General features: G+C 35.0%; 1 protein-coding gene and 2 pseudogenes across 1 annotated transcript; 1 reads left to right on the forward strand and 2 right to left on the reverse strand.

The window, feature by feature from the left end:
- Positions 1-8: 8 nt before the first annotated feature.
- Positions 9-4,100, reverse strand: LOC122147935 (annotated as a pseudogene).
- A 746-nt stretch (positions 4,101-4,846) lies between these two features.
- Positions 4,847-8,019, reverse strand: LOC109106066 (annotated as a pseudogene).
- Positions 8,020-9,785: 1,766 nt separating this feature from the next.
- On the forward strand, positions 9,786-17,731 carry LOC122147936 (CDC42 small effector protein 1-like). Its single transcript, XM_042771914.1, has 4 exons — positions 9,786-9,924; positions 11,469-11,805; positions 14,754-14,858; positions 17,651-17,731. Exons 2-4 carry the CDS (start codon positions 11,752-11,754, stop codon positions 17,729-17,731), a joined length of 240 nt encoding a protein of 79 aa, XP_042627848.1. The 5' UTR covers positions 9,786-9,924; positions 11,469-11,751.

The raw sequence follows: 17,731 nt of genomic DNA on the forward strand, positions 1-17,731 counted from the left end.
TTCCCCCGTCACTGCACAAGCAGTAAATAACAATCCGACTTCGAGAGACGGAAGCGACGAAGTCCGAGTTCATGAACGAAGTCCTTTTTGAGTCGGATCTTTTCAAAACCATCCAAACCGATTCGTTCCCGAATCCAGTCCGGTGAGTGAAACGAGAACCATGTGTTACGTGTCCGATTCAGAATGAGGCGCCAATGAACCAAACTATTCAAAGGAACCGCGTTTTGCGTAAATAATATAAAACCTGAATCACATAAAGGGGTTGTGTTTTGAATCACAAAACTGAGTTGTTATTATCAACAAATGTTCCACAACTGCGCCGCCCTCTGTGAGAAACTTTTTACATAAGCGACTGTGTAGGATCCGTTTTTTGAATTTCTAAAAAAAAATCTAACAAATATATTCTTAACATATTTATTTCAATTTCCCTTTACATATAATAAACCACTGTTTAACCTATAGAAAATTCATAATTTTAAAGAAAACTATAATGTGCCTAAAATTTTTACATATGGGTCTCCTCAGAAGGAGGAAGAGAATAAAAAACAATGTTACACGCATTGTCTCTTCAAACATATTGGTGTGGAAAATTGTATATTAGTTCTAATTCGCATGAGAAATCAAATATTGTTCAAAAAATGCCAACCTAAGTATGGATTTTTTTTTCCTTGAGCTTCTTCTTTTGTTCTTCTGGTGTTCCTTGTTAAACGAGCATGTGAACTAGCACACATTGTTCCAGATCTTTGCTGTGTACATGTTACACCGGTGCACTCGTCCCTTTACATCAGTACACTAAATTGTTGTCCCCTCCCAGCCAGTAATGCAAACAAGTGAACAAATCAACAGCAACTGGTGATGTATTAACTATTATGCCATTTATATAAAAACCAAACTACATATGTTGTAAATATTTTAGTAAGAGATTGTGTGAACCCTTGTCTATGGTATAAATAATTTTGAAAACTTAAGAGAACAGCACTAGAAGTCCCCTCGAGCGAAAAAAAACGATGCTCCTTTATCATGGACTTTAAAATGAAATATTTTTCGTAGTCGGTTGGGCAGATGGTCTCTCCTTCCTGTCGCCACCAAACCTCCATCTAAAAAGAAAAGAAAAAGTCAGCTCACTTCAAAAGCCATTTAATACAGTAAACGGGTAAACTTTAAACATGAAGTTGCACGGCTGTTACCAATGTATGTCCCCCCTGGCCAGTACCCCCGTTGGTAACAAAAAAAGCCCTCTTACATGTAACGCCAAGTTACACTGATGAACTAGTCCCCTCTGGAGCAGGTTTGATCCCTCTTCATCATCATCTGCATCCTCCTCCTCACTCTCACCAGAATAACCATATTTTCCCTGGATATCATTAGACATCTATAGTTAATTTATCAAAATACAAGACATTATTTCATGCACTGACGCAAAAAACCCTGACTCACCTGTAACTCAGAGCACACAGATTAGCTTTGCAATAGAGGGTAAAGTCTAGTATTGCTCCCCACACTAACACCTAAACTCAGGAGAGCACACTGAGATCATCTATGAGTAACACTTGAGGACCCCATGATTCACCAGCATCACCATCTCCACTCTGACGCACAGCCCCAGAAACTTTCCACAAATCTGAACAGACCTTCCAGTCCGGCACCTGGGGGTCCTAGACAAGAAAAAGAAAAAAAAACGCGGCAAACTATTTATTTAACACTACAGGAAGAAAGAATTGGATCAATGCCAAATGCATTTTAAACTAGATTTTCATAACATAGTACTATACGTGCCTGAGATAACTCAAGGGTTGTGTCTCCTGACTGGTGTCCTCCTGTAATATACCGTAACTCCAATAGAATTCTTCAGTCCTTCAAGAAACACTAGCTGGCCCTTCTCTCTTGCCTGCCTGGCCCAAGACCTCACTCCCTTGCCCCAGAAACATTCTGATCAAGACCTGTAAATGTCTTTATCATAATGCAAGTTGATGTTCAAACTTACCAGCCTCCTATCTGACCGACAGCACTGTAGTGACTAAAGGACTTGCACAAGGCCCCCCTAGAAAACACACCTTACAGCCAGCTGGAAATATACAAGTTTAAAATGAAAGTAAAATGAATACATGCAATTCATTTTTTTCACTAGAAACAAATAGGTCACTTACCACGTAAACTGGAAAACAGAAAGACAGATGGTGATGAATAAGGAATGATGCATCAGCCCTCGTCTGTCTGACACCAGGATAAAGTCACTCTACAAGTGGAGAAAACTTGGTTAGAGTCAGTGAGGTTGTGTAAGTTACTTTTAGACTTGTAATGAGATGGAATTACCGATTTGAAACTGTCTGGAGTGGAGTTGAGAATACTGTTCAATTTCTGGAAACATGTTTTGTGATATAGATATGAGCTTGACAACAGTTGTGCAGGATATGCTGCTGTCTCCTCTCTGCTACTCCAGATCTTCTTCAGTATTTCTTCATGCTGGCAAAGAAAAACAATTGTTGTAACAAAAGCAAAGCATGTAGTTGTTAAGTGTAAAGCGCGTGCACTTCTGTGTATATGTAGCGCAGTTAGCCATGCTAAATTAATATTTGCATTGCGTGAGTATTCAAAGTATCTAAATAAGAAGAGAACATAAAAATAAGAATGTACATGTACCACCGTCTGCAATTACATCGTTTTCTTTTAAAAAATATTCAAATAAATATGAAGAGATATCTCACGTTTGCCTATTATGCTAGTAAACGTGGGTATGGAAGCCGCATGAAGACAATCTTTTTCCCGAAAAATGCGTTTTTTTTAGAGTAGCTAACATCAGAGGAAATAAATTATCATATGAATAAAGACTTTTTTTTTCCCCCTTTAAAAACAACAACTAGTAAGATTATACCAAACCTTAAAAATATTTATTTTGATCAGAGATAAAAATGTAGCTGCAAGTGCACTAAAGACCAGGCCCAGAATAGTGTTTCATTACAAAAATATATATGTAAAAATATACAAAACAAGAAACTCAGGAACAAACTGTTGATCTTTGTTATGTATCATGTGCTTGGGTCTGCTTTTAGTTAGAACTCTAAGCATTTGCTTCCAACACACATTGAAATACAAGTAATTTTGCTCGTTAACTTTACTTTACAACAAAATAAAAGTGTAAAACATAACTTGCTTTAGGCCTAAACTACTAATTTCAACAGATTATCAATGTTTTTATACCTATAAAGCCACAGTTGATGAAATCCTATCCTAAATGCATAAAATGCAAAAAAAATAAAAAAAAAAGCATAGACCAAAAGGGAACAAAACCATCGTCTAGACCAAATTGAATCCCGATCCCATCATTCAATAAATAGTATATATATGTCCTCCAAGATCCTAATAATCATGGGTTTTCCCGATAGAAGAAAAAACTGGAAACATTTGCATATGTACAGAGCGAAAATAAGTTTTTGTCACATAATTTTAATGCAAGCCCCTTGAAATTCAATTCATGGAATGTTACTCAATCAGCTGTTGTACCTGGAAAACATGTCAAAGATAATGCAAAACAATTTTTCTATAAGAAAATCTATAGAACATTATTAAACCTTGATATACAAGAATGAACACAACTGATGATATAACTTCACTTAAGGACTGACTGTAAAAGCTGCTAACATTTATAAAGAAAGCAGCTGGGGAAAATTTACAGGGAAAGTCAAAACAGGCACATGGACCAGACATGAAGTGCAAGCAAAGACATGTTGTGGCATATTTTTTAGAGAGCACGAAACACTGGAATGCAAATCGTGGATTTAGTGTTGAACGAACGAGAAATGATGTAAGATAAAAAAAGAAAAAAGAAAAGAAAAAAAGTTGATACAACCATTGAACTCTGAAAGTAGTAAATTATCTTTTTAAACACAGCTAAAAGTATTATAATACATGGGAGTCTGTTACTAAGTAAATACATAGCTAGCTATGGATTATCACACCACCCCAATGCCGACTGCATCAATAAGACATGCCTCACACTATAGTAGCAGGTCAGGTGTTACACAAAGCCATAACGCAAGTCGTCTTACTTGAAATAATGTCTAGTATTATTTGTTCGTTATATAATCTATTGTTACCTTCATTCTAAATGTGTTATGTCACTATTTTAGGAATGTTCCAAGTTCAAGGTAAGCTCTACCAATTGCATTTGCAATTACAATTTTGACTTGACCTTAAGTTTTTGTGTTTTTTTTAAGAAAAAATCGTGGTTAATAGTAATTCACAACACTGCACCAGGCAATAAACATTCAGCTAGTAAACCCAGTCATTTTTGCACAATATTTTTTCATGGTTTCACTGACCTTGAATATCTTTTAATCTTCGATTTTGCATCTCAAATAAAACATTTCATACGGATTCATTATGCAGGTGATTTTACAAAATATTGGATCTATAGATCTATATATATATATATATATATATATATAATATATATATATATAATATATATATATAAAACTTAAAGAACGAGTCAAAAATTGTGTGTACCGAGAACATTCTTTTAAGCACAATATTGTGGTTACTAATAGTACACAGTATGCATTAGTGGTGGATAACAGGGCTTGATTAAAAAGCATTATTACTAAAACTTCCATAACTTGCACTGCCTGTATATTAAAAAGACACGTCTGGTCCTCCCTCATTTAGTCAATCTGAGCAACTCAGCATTGTTGTAGCCACCTAAATATAACTCATGCTACTCTTTGTAGAGAGGTTTGTACAGAAACTGAATGCAATGAGGAAAAAAGTATAAAAACAAAAGGTTATGATTTACAATAAATAAATACAATGTCACACTCCAGCACACAGATTAGAGTGTATGGTAATTCCTGAGTGTTTGCTGCTATGGCGTGCTCTCTGAGGTGGCTGTAATGTCTGCAGCCTCTACTAGCGTTACTGTTTCTCCTGCTGTTGAGTCAAGGGGCTCCTCTTTAATGATGATGGCCCCTTCTGGCAACATGACAACTTCCTCTTCGCCAACCACCTCCTCCTCTTCCTCTTCCTGGAGCACCACTTCCTCTTGGGGCTCTGTGCTGGTGCCATTGGTCCTGCCCGTTGGCAAATGGCCTCTAGTTTAAGCCTGTACTGCTCAGCTTCCTGTTCCTTTCTTAGTAACTGCTGTCTGTACTCCTGGGCTTTTCTGTTTGCTTTCTTTTAGCTGCTGTTCCAGTAGTTCCCGACTGTCCTTCTCAGGGGGCCTCCTACAGAAATCACCAAACAGTTAACTTTCAAATTGATTTTGCATTCCAAAGAGTAAGATTTAAATAGTAATCTCTGCTCGTCAGACCTTATGTTTGACATCTGTGTGGTTGAAGGTTGATTCAAATTTCCGCTTCCGTGTTGGGACTGGTTTGGTGTCCTCTGTTATGATTTCTTCTGCAATCTGACCCGCTGGCACTGCAACCACTAAATATATACAGGCATGTTACAATACAAATACTGCATCAAAGTCTGTAAACTATAAACTAGCAATCTACTCACTTTGCTGCCCCTGCATTGTGACAAAGAATTTTCTGTCCCAAGTTGCCAGACTGCAGGTTTCCCTGTTGGTCGGTTAATATGGTGATGACTCTCTGGCCATCCTCCCCCTACAAGATGCTGGATGGCAGAATCATCTACCGAATCAGCAGCAATCACACTCTCTGCAGCTCCTGCTGGGATATAGCAGCAGTTTGTTTGCAAAGGAGAAATACACAAATATAATATAATACATTCTCTATGTGCATCCTGTTCAAATAAAAGTTCAATAAAACTGGTCAGTTAAATACTGCTGCAAAATGAATATTCACCAAGCATGGAATACAAGAAAAAATTGTCTTTAGTGAGTAAATAAAAATGCCAGTTGGCTGGTAATTTTGTTATGAATTGCGATAAAATTGGTTTAAGTTAATCATATTTAAGCGCAATTTAAATCAAAGTCACATAAACCTGTTAAAGAAACGTCACAACTCATGCATTTTTAAAATTGTACCCCAAGCAAAAATAAATCGTCATAGGTTTCCAAGTATGCATAAAGTTTTTGTTTTGTTTTTCAAAAACATGTGGCAATACATACAGTACTGTTCCAAAGTATGAGGTCGGTTTTTAATGTTGTTGAAAGAAGTCACTAATGCTCACCAAAGCTGCATTTATTTGATAAAAAAAAAAAAAGTTAAAACTGTATTATAGTGAAATATTATTACGATGTAAAATACCTTTTCTATTTTAATATATTTAATATTTATATATTTAAATGTTAATGAATTTCTGGTGATGACAAAGCTGAGTCTTTGAGTCTTCAGTGGCTACATTTACAAGCACAATTTCTGGTTCAATCGGATTGAATTCATTCCGATTGATGAATCTGAATGTAGTGTTTACATGAACGCTAAATAAAGTGATCAGGTTGATGTGCACGTTTATACATCACAAGCTTCAAATTGGAATAGATTTTTTTTTGACATGCACACACTGCACAAATAGTTTCTCACTGTTTGCACATAATAACCACTCTCCTCCTACACTGTTTTCTTTATTTGTTTTTAATAGCAGAAATTGATATTTATCCATTTATGGAAACCACCCCCCTTCAATCCAATCGAAATTTCATTCGATTAAGGTGTTTACATGAAGGCTTTTCAGTCAGATTGAGCCATCAATCCAATAACAAACAGTTTATTTGGTTGCATGTAAATGTAAGCAAGTGTCACATGATCCATCAGAAATTTTTCTAGTATGCTGATCTGGTGCTTAACAAATATTTGTTTTTTATTATCAATGGTGAAAACAGTTGTGCTGCTTAATATTTTTGGTGTGGGACAGGTGATATTTTTTTAGGATTATTTGATTAATAGAAAGTTTCAGTGTGTGTATTTAGTATATGTGGAAAAACTCTTTGCATTAAGCCAACAAATTGAATATACTAGGTGGAAAATTACAGTTTATAGGGAGAGAACAGATGGAGTGGAACAGGTTGGCACAGCCATTGTCATAGGGACAATAACATATTTTTTGTATTTTTTTTTTTTTTTTATAGAAAATTATGTAAAACACAGTTTCAATAACTTTGTCTTTCACTCACTATTGACAAGCATGGAAACAAAATTGAACTAAACTCATACCTGTGTTAGCCTTAGCATTAGTGAGAACAATATCAGAGAGATTGACGACTCCAGAGGAAGAGATGATGAACTGAGGGCTGGCTGTGGCGGGTGATGTGCCGCCTAGGATAGTCCTCTCTGGATTCATGTTCACTTGGTTCTGCATTCCCTCCTAGAATACAAAAAACACACATCAGGTTGTAAGACTGCAGCCTGATTTTGCCTATAACCTTTAAATAAACAACAGCTGGTGCATTTTACTTTGTGCCTTGATATCTGATGATTTTACCTGTAACAATAGCATCAGCTCAGTGTTTCCCCTCGGTCCACTGACAAATGTTAAAAGGCGTCTTGTCAAACTTGCTGAGGGCATGAGTATCAGCGCCGTATTTGATCAACAGCTCCACGACTCCCATTGTGCCCATGTTCTGTAGCCCAGTGCAGGGCGGGTCATTTTCAGCATGTCTTTGGCATTGATGTCTGCTCCACTCTGTCCAGGTATACACTTATAATAACTCAACAAAAAGTAAGAAAAAATCCAATAATATTCTGCATTCATCTGTTCTTACCTTGACCAATAGCTCAACAATGCTTGAGTGGCCCTCTGCCGCAGCCATGTGGAGGGGGGGTCCGATCCACTTTAGTGCGGGCATCTCTACACACGCCGGCGCGGAGAAGCACCTCAGCAGTGGAGTAGTGCCCGTATTGCGCTGCTAAATGAAGTGGTGAGGTTCCCAGCTAAAACTATTACCATAGTCACGTTATACTAAAAATCTTGCAGACCATAAGCCAACAAGCAGCAAATACGACTCACCCAGTCTGTATAAAAGGAGCTCCATTGGCCATAAGTGACCTCACTTCATCGTTCCTGTCCTTTGCGTGCTGCCTCCAACAAACGCTTTCCCAAATCCACAAGTGACATCTAATCAAGCAAAATAAGTCTTGAAGCATCAGAATACAGTGAATTTTGATACTGAAAAGATGCTTCCATTCCTGGGGTGTTTAACCAGGTGCAGTGTTTTCAAAGAAAATGCCCAAAAGATGTCAAGCAGGAAATGGTTTCCATATATACAAACTGTACGCTGAATGAAACTGTGGATAAATTAGTCATAAGACTGTATTCCATAAGGATAGAGTGTTTTTAAGTGCCAGGAAGCGGATGTGTACGTTAATGTTTAGACGGAATACATTATCAGTGACAGGACGGGAAATAGTCACAATAAATACAAATAAAGCAAGTTCCGGGGGAAGGTTTTCATGCTTTTGTTGACAAAATTACTGGACGGACATTTTCACGGGTTTACTGTCAATTATGCAGTGTTATTATTTAAATACAGTTAAAAACAGTTTCGTTTCTGATTCATAATAATTATAAAAATTAATATAGATAACTTATTAGTTATATTTAACGAGATTTTCGAAACAAATATACAGTAAATATATATCATTTTTATGAACACGCTAATAATCTGGCAAGTTAAGAACATATAACTAAATTTATCCTCTACAACAAGTGTTTTTTTAAGTTTCGCTTAAGGTTTTTAAGTTAGAAAATAACTCTTCATATTGTCAATGTGATCGTCTAAGTTACTATATCGCCATACCCCACTATAAAATTATGTCATTAAAATCTCTTTTACTGACAGTTCACATCAAACTCCTGCAGTCAGTTGCTAGTAAACAGAATAAAGCAAAACTCTGCTGCTCACCCTCGCCACAAATGTTTCCCGGAGACTTTTACTGTATTATAACACGTTAAGATACGGTGAAGACCAGACGTATGCTTCGGCTATTTTAATGCGATTTAGTGTTCTATCATCCTTTTCGATACTTTTTGAATACAAAAATAACATAGATGGGGTTTTTTTTTGTCGTCAAAGATGGCGCACGAACGGTACCGGAAGTAGAAATATTTGATTGGTTCTTCTTTGGTAGTGTTTAAAAGTTGAGGCGTTTGTGGCGCCCCCTACTGCATAACCATTGGATAATATGACGAGATACTCAGAAGAGAAATGTGCTGTGTACACTGATCTATAATAACTACTTCTTTAAAGTGACACATGCATTATCACAATCTAATGAAAAAATTGCACATCACAGATTAAGTGGTTTTAATCTTAAGCATTGGGAAATTTAGCAATCTCAGCAATCCTATCGTGGACAGAGAGAGAGATTTAAATTGTAAAATACAAGGAGGAAAAAAAAATGAATTTCCCTAAATCTCTTCATTTTCAAAAGCATAGAATGGATAAGCTACACAGCCACTGATCTATATATAACTAATGCATGTGTCACTTTAAAGAAGTAGCTAGTTATTATTATTTTGCAATTGCAATATTTATATTCCTGGAAAAACCGCTCAAATTTATATTTCTAATAAATATAACATTTTGCATTAAAATATATTCTACGCTGATGTTGTTGGGTTTTTTTTTCATCAGTATATACACTATAATGCCTAACAATAATAATAATAATTTTCCAAATGTGATACACTGCATTATGTTTTAATACACGAATTTACTGCAAAAGTGCACGCTGATTTGTTTTAAATCCAATTCCTTCGCATAAACCTCTCAATTTTCATCAACAAATATATGAAAGAAAGACAGATATCATATTGTATGCAATGCATACGCCATTCATCGGATATATTGTATATATCTGTAGCCCGTTGGTGGCGCTGATGGTCTCTGGTTTGGAGTATTTTCTCATTAATGGGAAACTTCAACCACACCTCAGTGGTGTGAGTCATTTCCACTCTCAGCTCTCCGCGCAAGAGTTGCTTCACTCCAGCTGCTTACTGGGGCTCTCGTTTACCTCTAAGGTAACGTTTTTCTTTTAATTTCAATATATGCTTGAAAATAGAATAACTTTCCAAGTCTCGAATGAAGTTTATCAATTCATCTGAGCCGCTAACACGGCCCGGGATCGATCGAGCCGGGTTACTGTGCCGAACTTTCAGTGATAGTTGAGTTTGAATAGGACCAGCGCCTGTGTGCTTGAGTAATAAAGACTAGAAAGATAAGCGACGGACGCTGAGAGTCTAGTTCACTTCAGTCGGGTGACTCTCTGACAAATAATCATCGAGCTGCTGCTGCTGACGAGTCGAGGAGAGGGGAAAAACAGTTTTAAACTTTTACACACTGTTTTCCTTAAAACGTCCTCTGGGCTGTGCTTGCGACTGAGTGGTTTGTTTCTTTGTAACGTTTGTAAACCGTGTTTACTCGTTTACTGAATTTTTTATTCTAAGTTTGTTTTAGTAGTTGTCAGTTAACGGGTTTGTTACACTGATTTTCCGTGTATTTCACTTTGTTGGAACGGTTTAGCACTATGAAGTGTACTCCGTGTCCAAGGAAGCGGCTGTCTTAGTGAACTGCCTTCCTAGACAGCATAAAGAGCAAGATGATTACTGCCTAGTAAGGGAGTCCAGCTCAGTTTAAGACGGCTGCAAAGATTAGTTTGCGTAATTATTGTTTATTTATTAAAAAAAAAAAAATTCCATGGTACTACTTTTTTATGATATGCCTTCGTAATATTCTTAATATTAATATTATTTGAAATTAATTGGGGTGTCATGTTAATACCAGCAGGAATATTTTAAAAATTCAGCATAATAGTATATATCAATAGACCATAGCGTTACAATATGATAAGGCAATATAACACTTCATTATGGTACTGCTGTAGTGCTTTTTATTTTACAAATATATATATAATATATATATATATATATATATATATATATATATAATATATATATATATATATATATAATATATATATATATATATATATATACATATATTTATTTATTTATTTATTTAATTAATAAATTTACCTTGGCTGTACTACAATGTAAATGATTATGGTTATTGTTCAGTTCCATATTAGCCAGATAACACACATACATCTGCGAGATGTCTGTCAAAGATCGCTTAATCTGGAAAGCATCTACTGTGTACAAACATCTGATAGATATCAGTTTTACATACATTCTGAATCATAAACATCTTAAAGACATTTTCTCTAAACGTCTATTAGACATCTGATAGGAAAACGTCCCATAGACGTGCTGCAGATGAGCAAACGCGTGCAGATGTAAATGTAGACGTCAAATAGACATCTCCGTGATGTACGTGTGCTATCAGTGTATTTAATCACAGTGCCAAAGAAAGAGATTACAAGATTACAAAATAGTAGTCTGTTTCTTTAATTTATGATTAGATATGATTCATTCGTAAGCAGTGTCATTTACTGTTTTGTATGTAGTATGTTAAATGTATGATATAAGGTGTGCTTGTGTGATGGATTCAGGTCTACTTCACTGAAAATCATCTTTTTTTTAATCTTTTTTCTTTTATTTAACAGACTCATCTGTAACAGCTCTGCCTCATATAAACACCACACTCCTACAGATTCAACTGGAAATCAGGGACCCAGAATAACTGAGGGAATAAGGGGTCTTGTATATAAACTTAAAGCAAAGACATCAACAAGGATTCTGTCAGTGATCAGGACAGAGGTTCTTGGACGAGCCACGGTTTATATCGCTGGGTGCTGAGGATTAGATTCTCTCTCTATCTTGTCTCTAAACGGCCTGCAGGGGTGGCGAGAGAGAGGGGGGGGGAAATCCAACCGGTGCACGCCGGAGATGAGTGCGTTCTGGCATAAGATCGGCTGCTGCGTGGTAGCCAAACCTCCTCCGGTGAGTGTCTCATTTGGAGAGATTTATAGTTTTATTTCCCAGGCTTCCACCATAAGCCGTTTTAATACAATAAAGCCTAGTTTTCAAGAATCTACATGAATCACAGGTACTGAGATACCACGCTCCTTTTGAGAACAACATCTGGACTAATTTCGTCAATTAGGCATTCCCCGTGGCTCATGCGAGTTTTTGTTGTTCGCTAATCACGCGAAGAATGACTCCCGCTGGTCTAGGGCAGAAAAAGAAACCTTTCAGCTGATGTGAATGTGACCCCAGATAGTCTTAGGAGTTTGTCAGGAGTGTAAATGTGTTTTTGAGAGTGAAGCCAGACGTGGAGACAAACACAAAAGAATTCTCTGTCATTGAATGGGTGAACATGTAGAGGTATGGATCCAAACCACTGCATATTGACTTTTATCAAGAATATAGACCACAGTTCAAAAGCTCTGGGGGCAGTAAGATAAAAATAAAAAAGTACTTTCATTTGGCAAGGATGCATTAAATTGATCAAACACAACAATATGGACATTTATAATGTTGCAAAAAAACAAATGCTTTTTTCAACTTTTTTTTTTCATTAAAAAATCTAGAAAAAATGGTTTCCACAAAAACTAAGCAGCACTACTGTTTCCAGCAGCTATTAATAATAAAAAAATATTTCTTGATTTCTGAAGGATCATGTGACACTTAAGACTGGAGTAATGTCTGCTAAAAATTCAGCTATGCCATCAAAGAAATAAATTAAAAATTTAAAATATATTAAAATGCAAAACAGTCAGACTTTCTTGAGTGGAACACAATAGGAGAAGTTTAACATGTTGACTCTCAGACTCCAAAACAAAAAAAAGCACTATAAAAGTACTGCATATGACTCACATACTATATATTTCCTATACTGTATTACACATACTGTAAGTCTTCTAAAGTCATATGATTGTTTGATAATAGGTTTGCTATTCTCTATTGCTATTGTTTTTAGCTCTTAAATCTTATTCATGGTTTGTGCGTATTCAAACGTGGCACCACAAAATGCATTGTACCAGGTTTGACCTCAAAAGTTACTGTTTCTGATCATGATGTGGTTTTTAAAAGCAGTATAATGTAAATAATGACTTAAATATCAGTCTGTTCCTCACACTAAACAACTGAATGGCTTTAAAAGACTTTGAATATAGAGCATGAGTCATATGGATCTCTTTATGGGTGCTTTTATGATCCTTTTTTGGCACACAACAGTCCGTGGCGGTCTACTTTCATTTCATTGCAAAAGAGCAAAGTTTGGATGTTCAGACATTCTGCTAAACATCTCCTTTTGAATTGCATGAGCAAAAGAAAGTCAGAGTTTGGAAGAAAAGACTAAAGGATATTCTAGCATAAATGTATTTTGGGGTGGACTATCCCTTTAATATTCCGGTAAGTAAAATAATCTTGTTTATTTTTCTGGTACAGCTTTGCATATTTGACAGATTATTTGGCTTAATACAGTCTTTGTTAGTAAATTTGTTTTCATCTGGATTGAGGTTCTCTGAGCCAATGATGAGTGACCCAGGTTTACCATGGTCTCCTGTAACAATTGACAGGGGGTTTCTGAAGGGAAGCTGGCTCCTCCGAGCTGGGAGTGCTCATTCTTTTCCTCCCTCCTTCCTCTTTTTATTTTTAGGTTCTTGTTTGTTCTATTGTTGGGTAGGGGGTGAGGTCAGACAGCAGTGGGCATCTGTAACGGACCAATGCTGCTTCCCAGTGCAAGAGCAATTTTCTTAGACTGATTTAGATAAAAATGATTATATTTAAAGTGTCTCCTTACATCAGAGAAAGTGATAAGGACTAAAGCATGTGCCAAGGGGTTGCTATGATATGGGACATTGACTATATAAAGATTATGAAAGTAAACAGCTTTCAAGGATGTCTGGAGTTACATAAGACATGTTGCCGGTACTGAGTCAAAGCGTCTATGAAAAAAAAGAACTATGTATGTAATAGAGTAAAAAAAGCTTATTATTTTTTATCATTGTTGATCATCATCCTCATACTCGTGCATAAACTAAAAATAAAATATTTATAGCCCTGTTTTATTCAGAATTGTATTTTAAAGCGTTTATTAGATTTGTCTTATTGACTAATATTTAATTCGAAAGCTTATTGCTGTTATTTAGAAAGAAATAACAATTAAAAGTGGTAAGAATATTGATGTGAAAAAGTATTATTATTATTATTATTATTATTATATTATTATTATTATTATTAGCAAATGTATAAATATGTAATGAATAGTGGACTCACTGCGAGTTAGGATGATTCATACAAATGTGATTGATAACACAGTTCTCATCACTGGTTCGGTTTGCATATCTGCCTTTTACATCAACCAAATGATGACATCTAACAAACTCTGGTCTGTTTCAAAAACTATAATGTGAGATTTCAGTTAAAGTCTAGAAGATTTAAGTCTAGAAGTATTTTATGATTGACAATATTAATCCAGTGCTTTGTTTTCTGTAAAATGCACTTTGTTCACTCTTAACAGACAAGTAATGGCACGTATGCCAACACCCCTACTATGGCACATGATCTCATCAAATAATTATTCTGGTTGTTGATACAAGGTTTTTTTTTAGATTTTCTTATATAATCTCTGACTAACTCTCCCACATAGTTATGGGAAACACAGAAAAGAAACTATAAGCTGTATAACAGTTGGGGATTTTTAGGAGCTCAATGAATCCTGCTCATCTTCAGGATGTATCTAGAAATAGATTCCATAGTGTAATATCACCCAGACTCTGGTGTGGTCTTTGTATGGTCACATCACAGGCTTCGTTGAGCTCTCTCACTACACTTATATTTTTCAACAGCTTGGGTTTATGTCATGCGTTTCACCTGTTTTGCCGATCAAGTGCTTTGTATCTTTTATGCTTGACCTTTGTTAATTTAAGCATCTATGTTCACAGAAGAAGAAACGAAGGAGAATTGACCGTAGCATGATCGGAGAGCCCACAAACTTCATTCATCTGACACACATAGGCTCTGGTGAAATGGCAGATGGCATGCAGCCGGTAAGACATTCTTTGTTCTGTTGGTACACTGAGACATTATGGCATGGCTATAATTATTTTGCAGTGACAGAATGAGTGCTTCTACATGGATTCTTTACTGAGACACTGGCTCATACCAGATTGTTGCAGGCAACACATTAAAATCCAAAGAGGGTTGCTGGGATTTTTGGACATATATACCTGGAAACCCACTACCTTTTCGAAATCCCTGTTGTTGTTTGTTTTTTTTTTTTTTTTGCCCTCTTTCCCTTTCGTTTTTTGTCCTCATATATGAACATGTCATGTTATAAATGCTTGTTGTGGATGTTGGAGATCCCCTGATAAAGTGGTCAGCCTGTGCTGCCAAGTTTTTCAGTTTGTCTATATAATAATAAATAATTAAGATAACACAAATATAATGACAGTTGGTAGGTAGCAGTAATATATTTTTTTATGTAAGGACATCATAGATGTCAAGAATTCTAATGAGCTTGGGAGTAGTAATATTTACGATTGAAAAAAATTACTGTTATCATAACTACTATTTTTATGTAAAGACTATACATGTAATGAGCTATGCAATACAAATTCAATGTTTTTTGTTCATAAAAAAGTAACAAATATTTTTATTTTATAATAATACTGCTAATACTAAGAATAACATTTATTATGATTATGTAAAGGCATCCTAAAAGACTTCTAATTAGCTTGGGAGTAATAATATTTATCGTTTTGTTTTAATTAGTAAAAATATACCAAAAAATATTATTATCATTGCTATTATTATGTAAAGAGTAAAACTATAAATATAGCTGGAGAGCAATACAATTTCAATCTTTTTGTAGTTTTTGTAAAACAATAAATATTAATATTTTATAACAATGCTAATTATTATAATAATATTTATTATAATTATGTAAAGGCATTTTAAATGTCAAGAAAACATCTAATGAGAAAGGGAGCAATAATATTTTATTTTGGGTTTTTTTTTCTTTGTTTGTTATTTATATGTATATACACACACAAACACAAACACACACACACACACACACACACATACATACATACTGTGCATATATACACATACATACATACATACACTCACACATATAGATCATATATATATATATATATATATTATATATATATATATATATGCTATCTTAGCTCATGTTCATTGGGCTGTTGTGTTGTCAAATAAGGAAGGTGAGGTGTTACCTAATCCTGCAGCTCACACAGGGACTGAATACCTGGGCAGAAATCAAGCAGACTGTAACTTGCTCAGAGGAATGTTGGCGGGCGGCCCGTCAGAGACAGAGTAGAGCTCTTTAAAATGAGGAAATGTTCGTCAAGGTCTTGCAGTGGTCACTGGTTGATTGCAATTTTTTTTTTTTTTTTTTTTTTTTTTTTTTGTGGCAATCTATAGCTTCATGTGTGTTTTGCACAAATGTACAGCTCTTATTGTGGAGCCAACACGTCTTAAGAAATTTTAGGCTATTTATTCAGTGTTGGCTTTAGCACTTTTTTTAAAGAAAAGGCTGGACCCTGTTAACAAAACAGCACTGATAGCTGAAACTTATAGTGATAAGCGGTATTGTTTTGATATCAGCCTTTCACAGTCCATGTGATGAACACAGGTGACTGGCCCGGCTGGCTTTTCCCTTGTGCTTCTGTTTCTTTTGTGTTGTGTTGGGAAATTATGTATTGAAACGACCCCAGCCGAAATGGACTTCCCCTCATTCTGTTGTGAGATGCTGTGTTCCTGAGACACATGATGTAACAATGGGTGTGACGCTGTGAAGAGGTGTGTGTGTGTGTGTGTGTTGTGTGTGTGTGTGTGTGTGTGTGTGTGTGTGTGTGTGTGTGTGTGGGTGGTGTGTGGTGTGGGATGTGAAACAGGCTTGTTGTTGCATGAAGGATGTTTTTTTTTTTCTTCTCAGCTCCAGCTTTTGAAGTGTGAATTTTGTTTTTTAGCTGTTTATTTATACATCATGTAGCAATACGTCCTTTTCTATCTAATCAACACTATGCATATAAAAAAAGATTTCATATGCAGAGATGACCTCCTTATATTCAAGTTTTGTTGTTGTTATTATTATTATTTATTATATTATTATTATAAAATTAATAAGTAAAAAATATTATTTTTAGTAATGTTTTTGCTATATAAAAGTTTTTATTGTATATAGTATAAACTTTAATTTTTAACTTGTATTATTATTATTATTGTTATTATTATAAATCATATTACAAATTATTAATAAATAGTTTTGTTGTTTGTGGTATTACTTTTATTATAACTTGAGTAAAAAATAAGTTATAATAATGGTATGTACAATGTGATATTAGTATTAATAGTCCTTCTATTACATTTTTTCTATGTAAAGTATATTGTATATAGTACTAAAATTATTTAATTTACATATATTTAAATTGTATTTGTTATATATATATATATATATATATATAGCAATAATATTAAAATAATAATATAAACAATAATATTAAAATAATATCGTCCTTTACCATTATATAATGGTTTTTAATTCTTATTTTTTACTTGTGTGTGCTTCTTAAAAGCAGTAAAATTCAATAAATTCTCTTTTGGTCTGAAGGTTTTTTTGTGTGTGGTGTGTGTGTTGAATCAGAAGATAAGATTCTATCCTATAGAATAGATATCTAATTTTCAGTTTTATGACCATGTACTGTGCTACTAAAAGTATCATTGTGTTTGTTAAAGTGGGCTTAATCGCTAATAAATTATGCATGTTTTGCCATGCCCAATAATGTGATTGTGTCACTTCCTTTTGCAGTCTGGCCCAATACAGGAACAAATGAGATCCAAAAGTGGCCTCAATGCTAATGGGACGAAACAGCTTGTTATAGCCTCTTAA

The sequence above is a fragment of the Cyprinus carpio genome, chromosome A16 (assembly GCF_018340385.1).
Source record: "Cyprinus carpio isolate SPL01 chromosome A16, ASM1834038v1, whole genome shotgun sequence".
Taxonomy (NCBI): domain Eukaryota; kingdom Metazoa; phylum Chordata; class Actinopteri; order Cypriniformes; family Cyprinidae; genus Cyprinus; species Cyprinus carpio.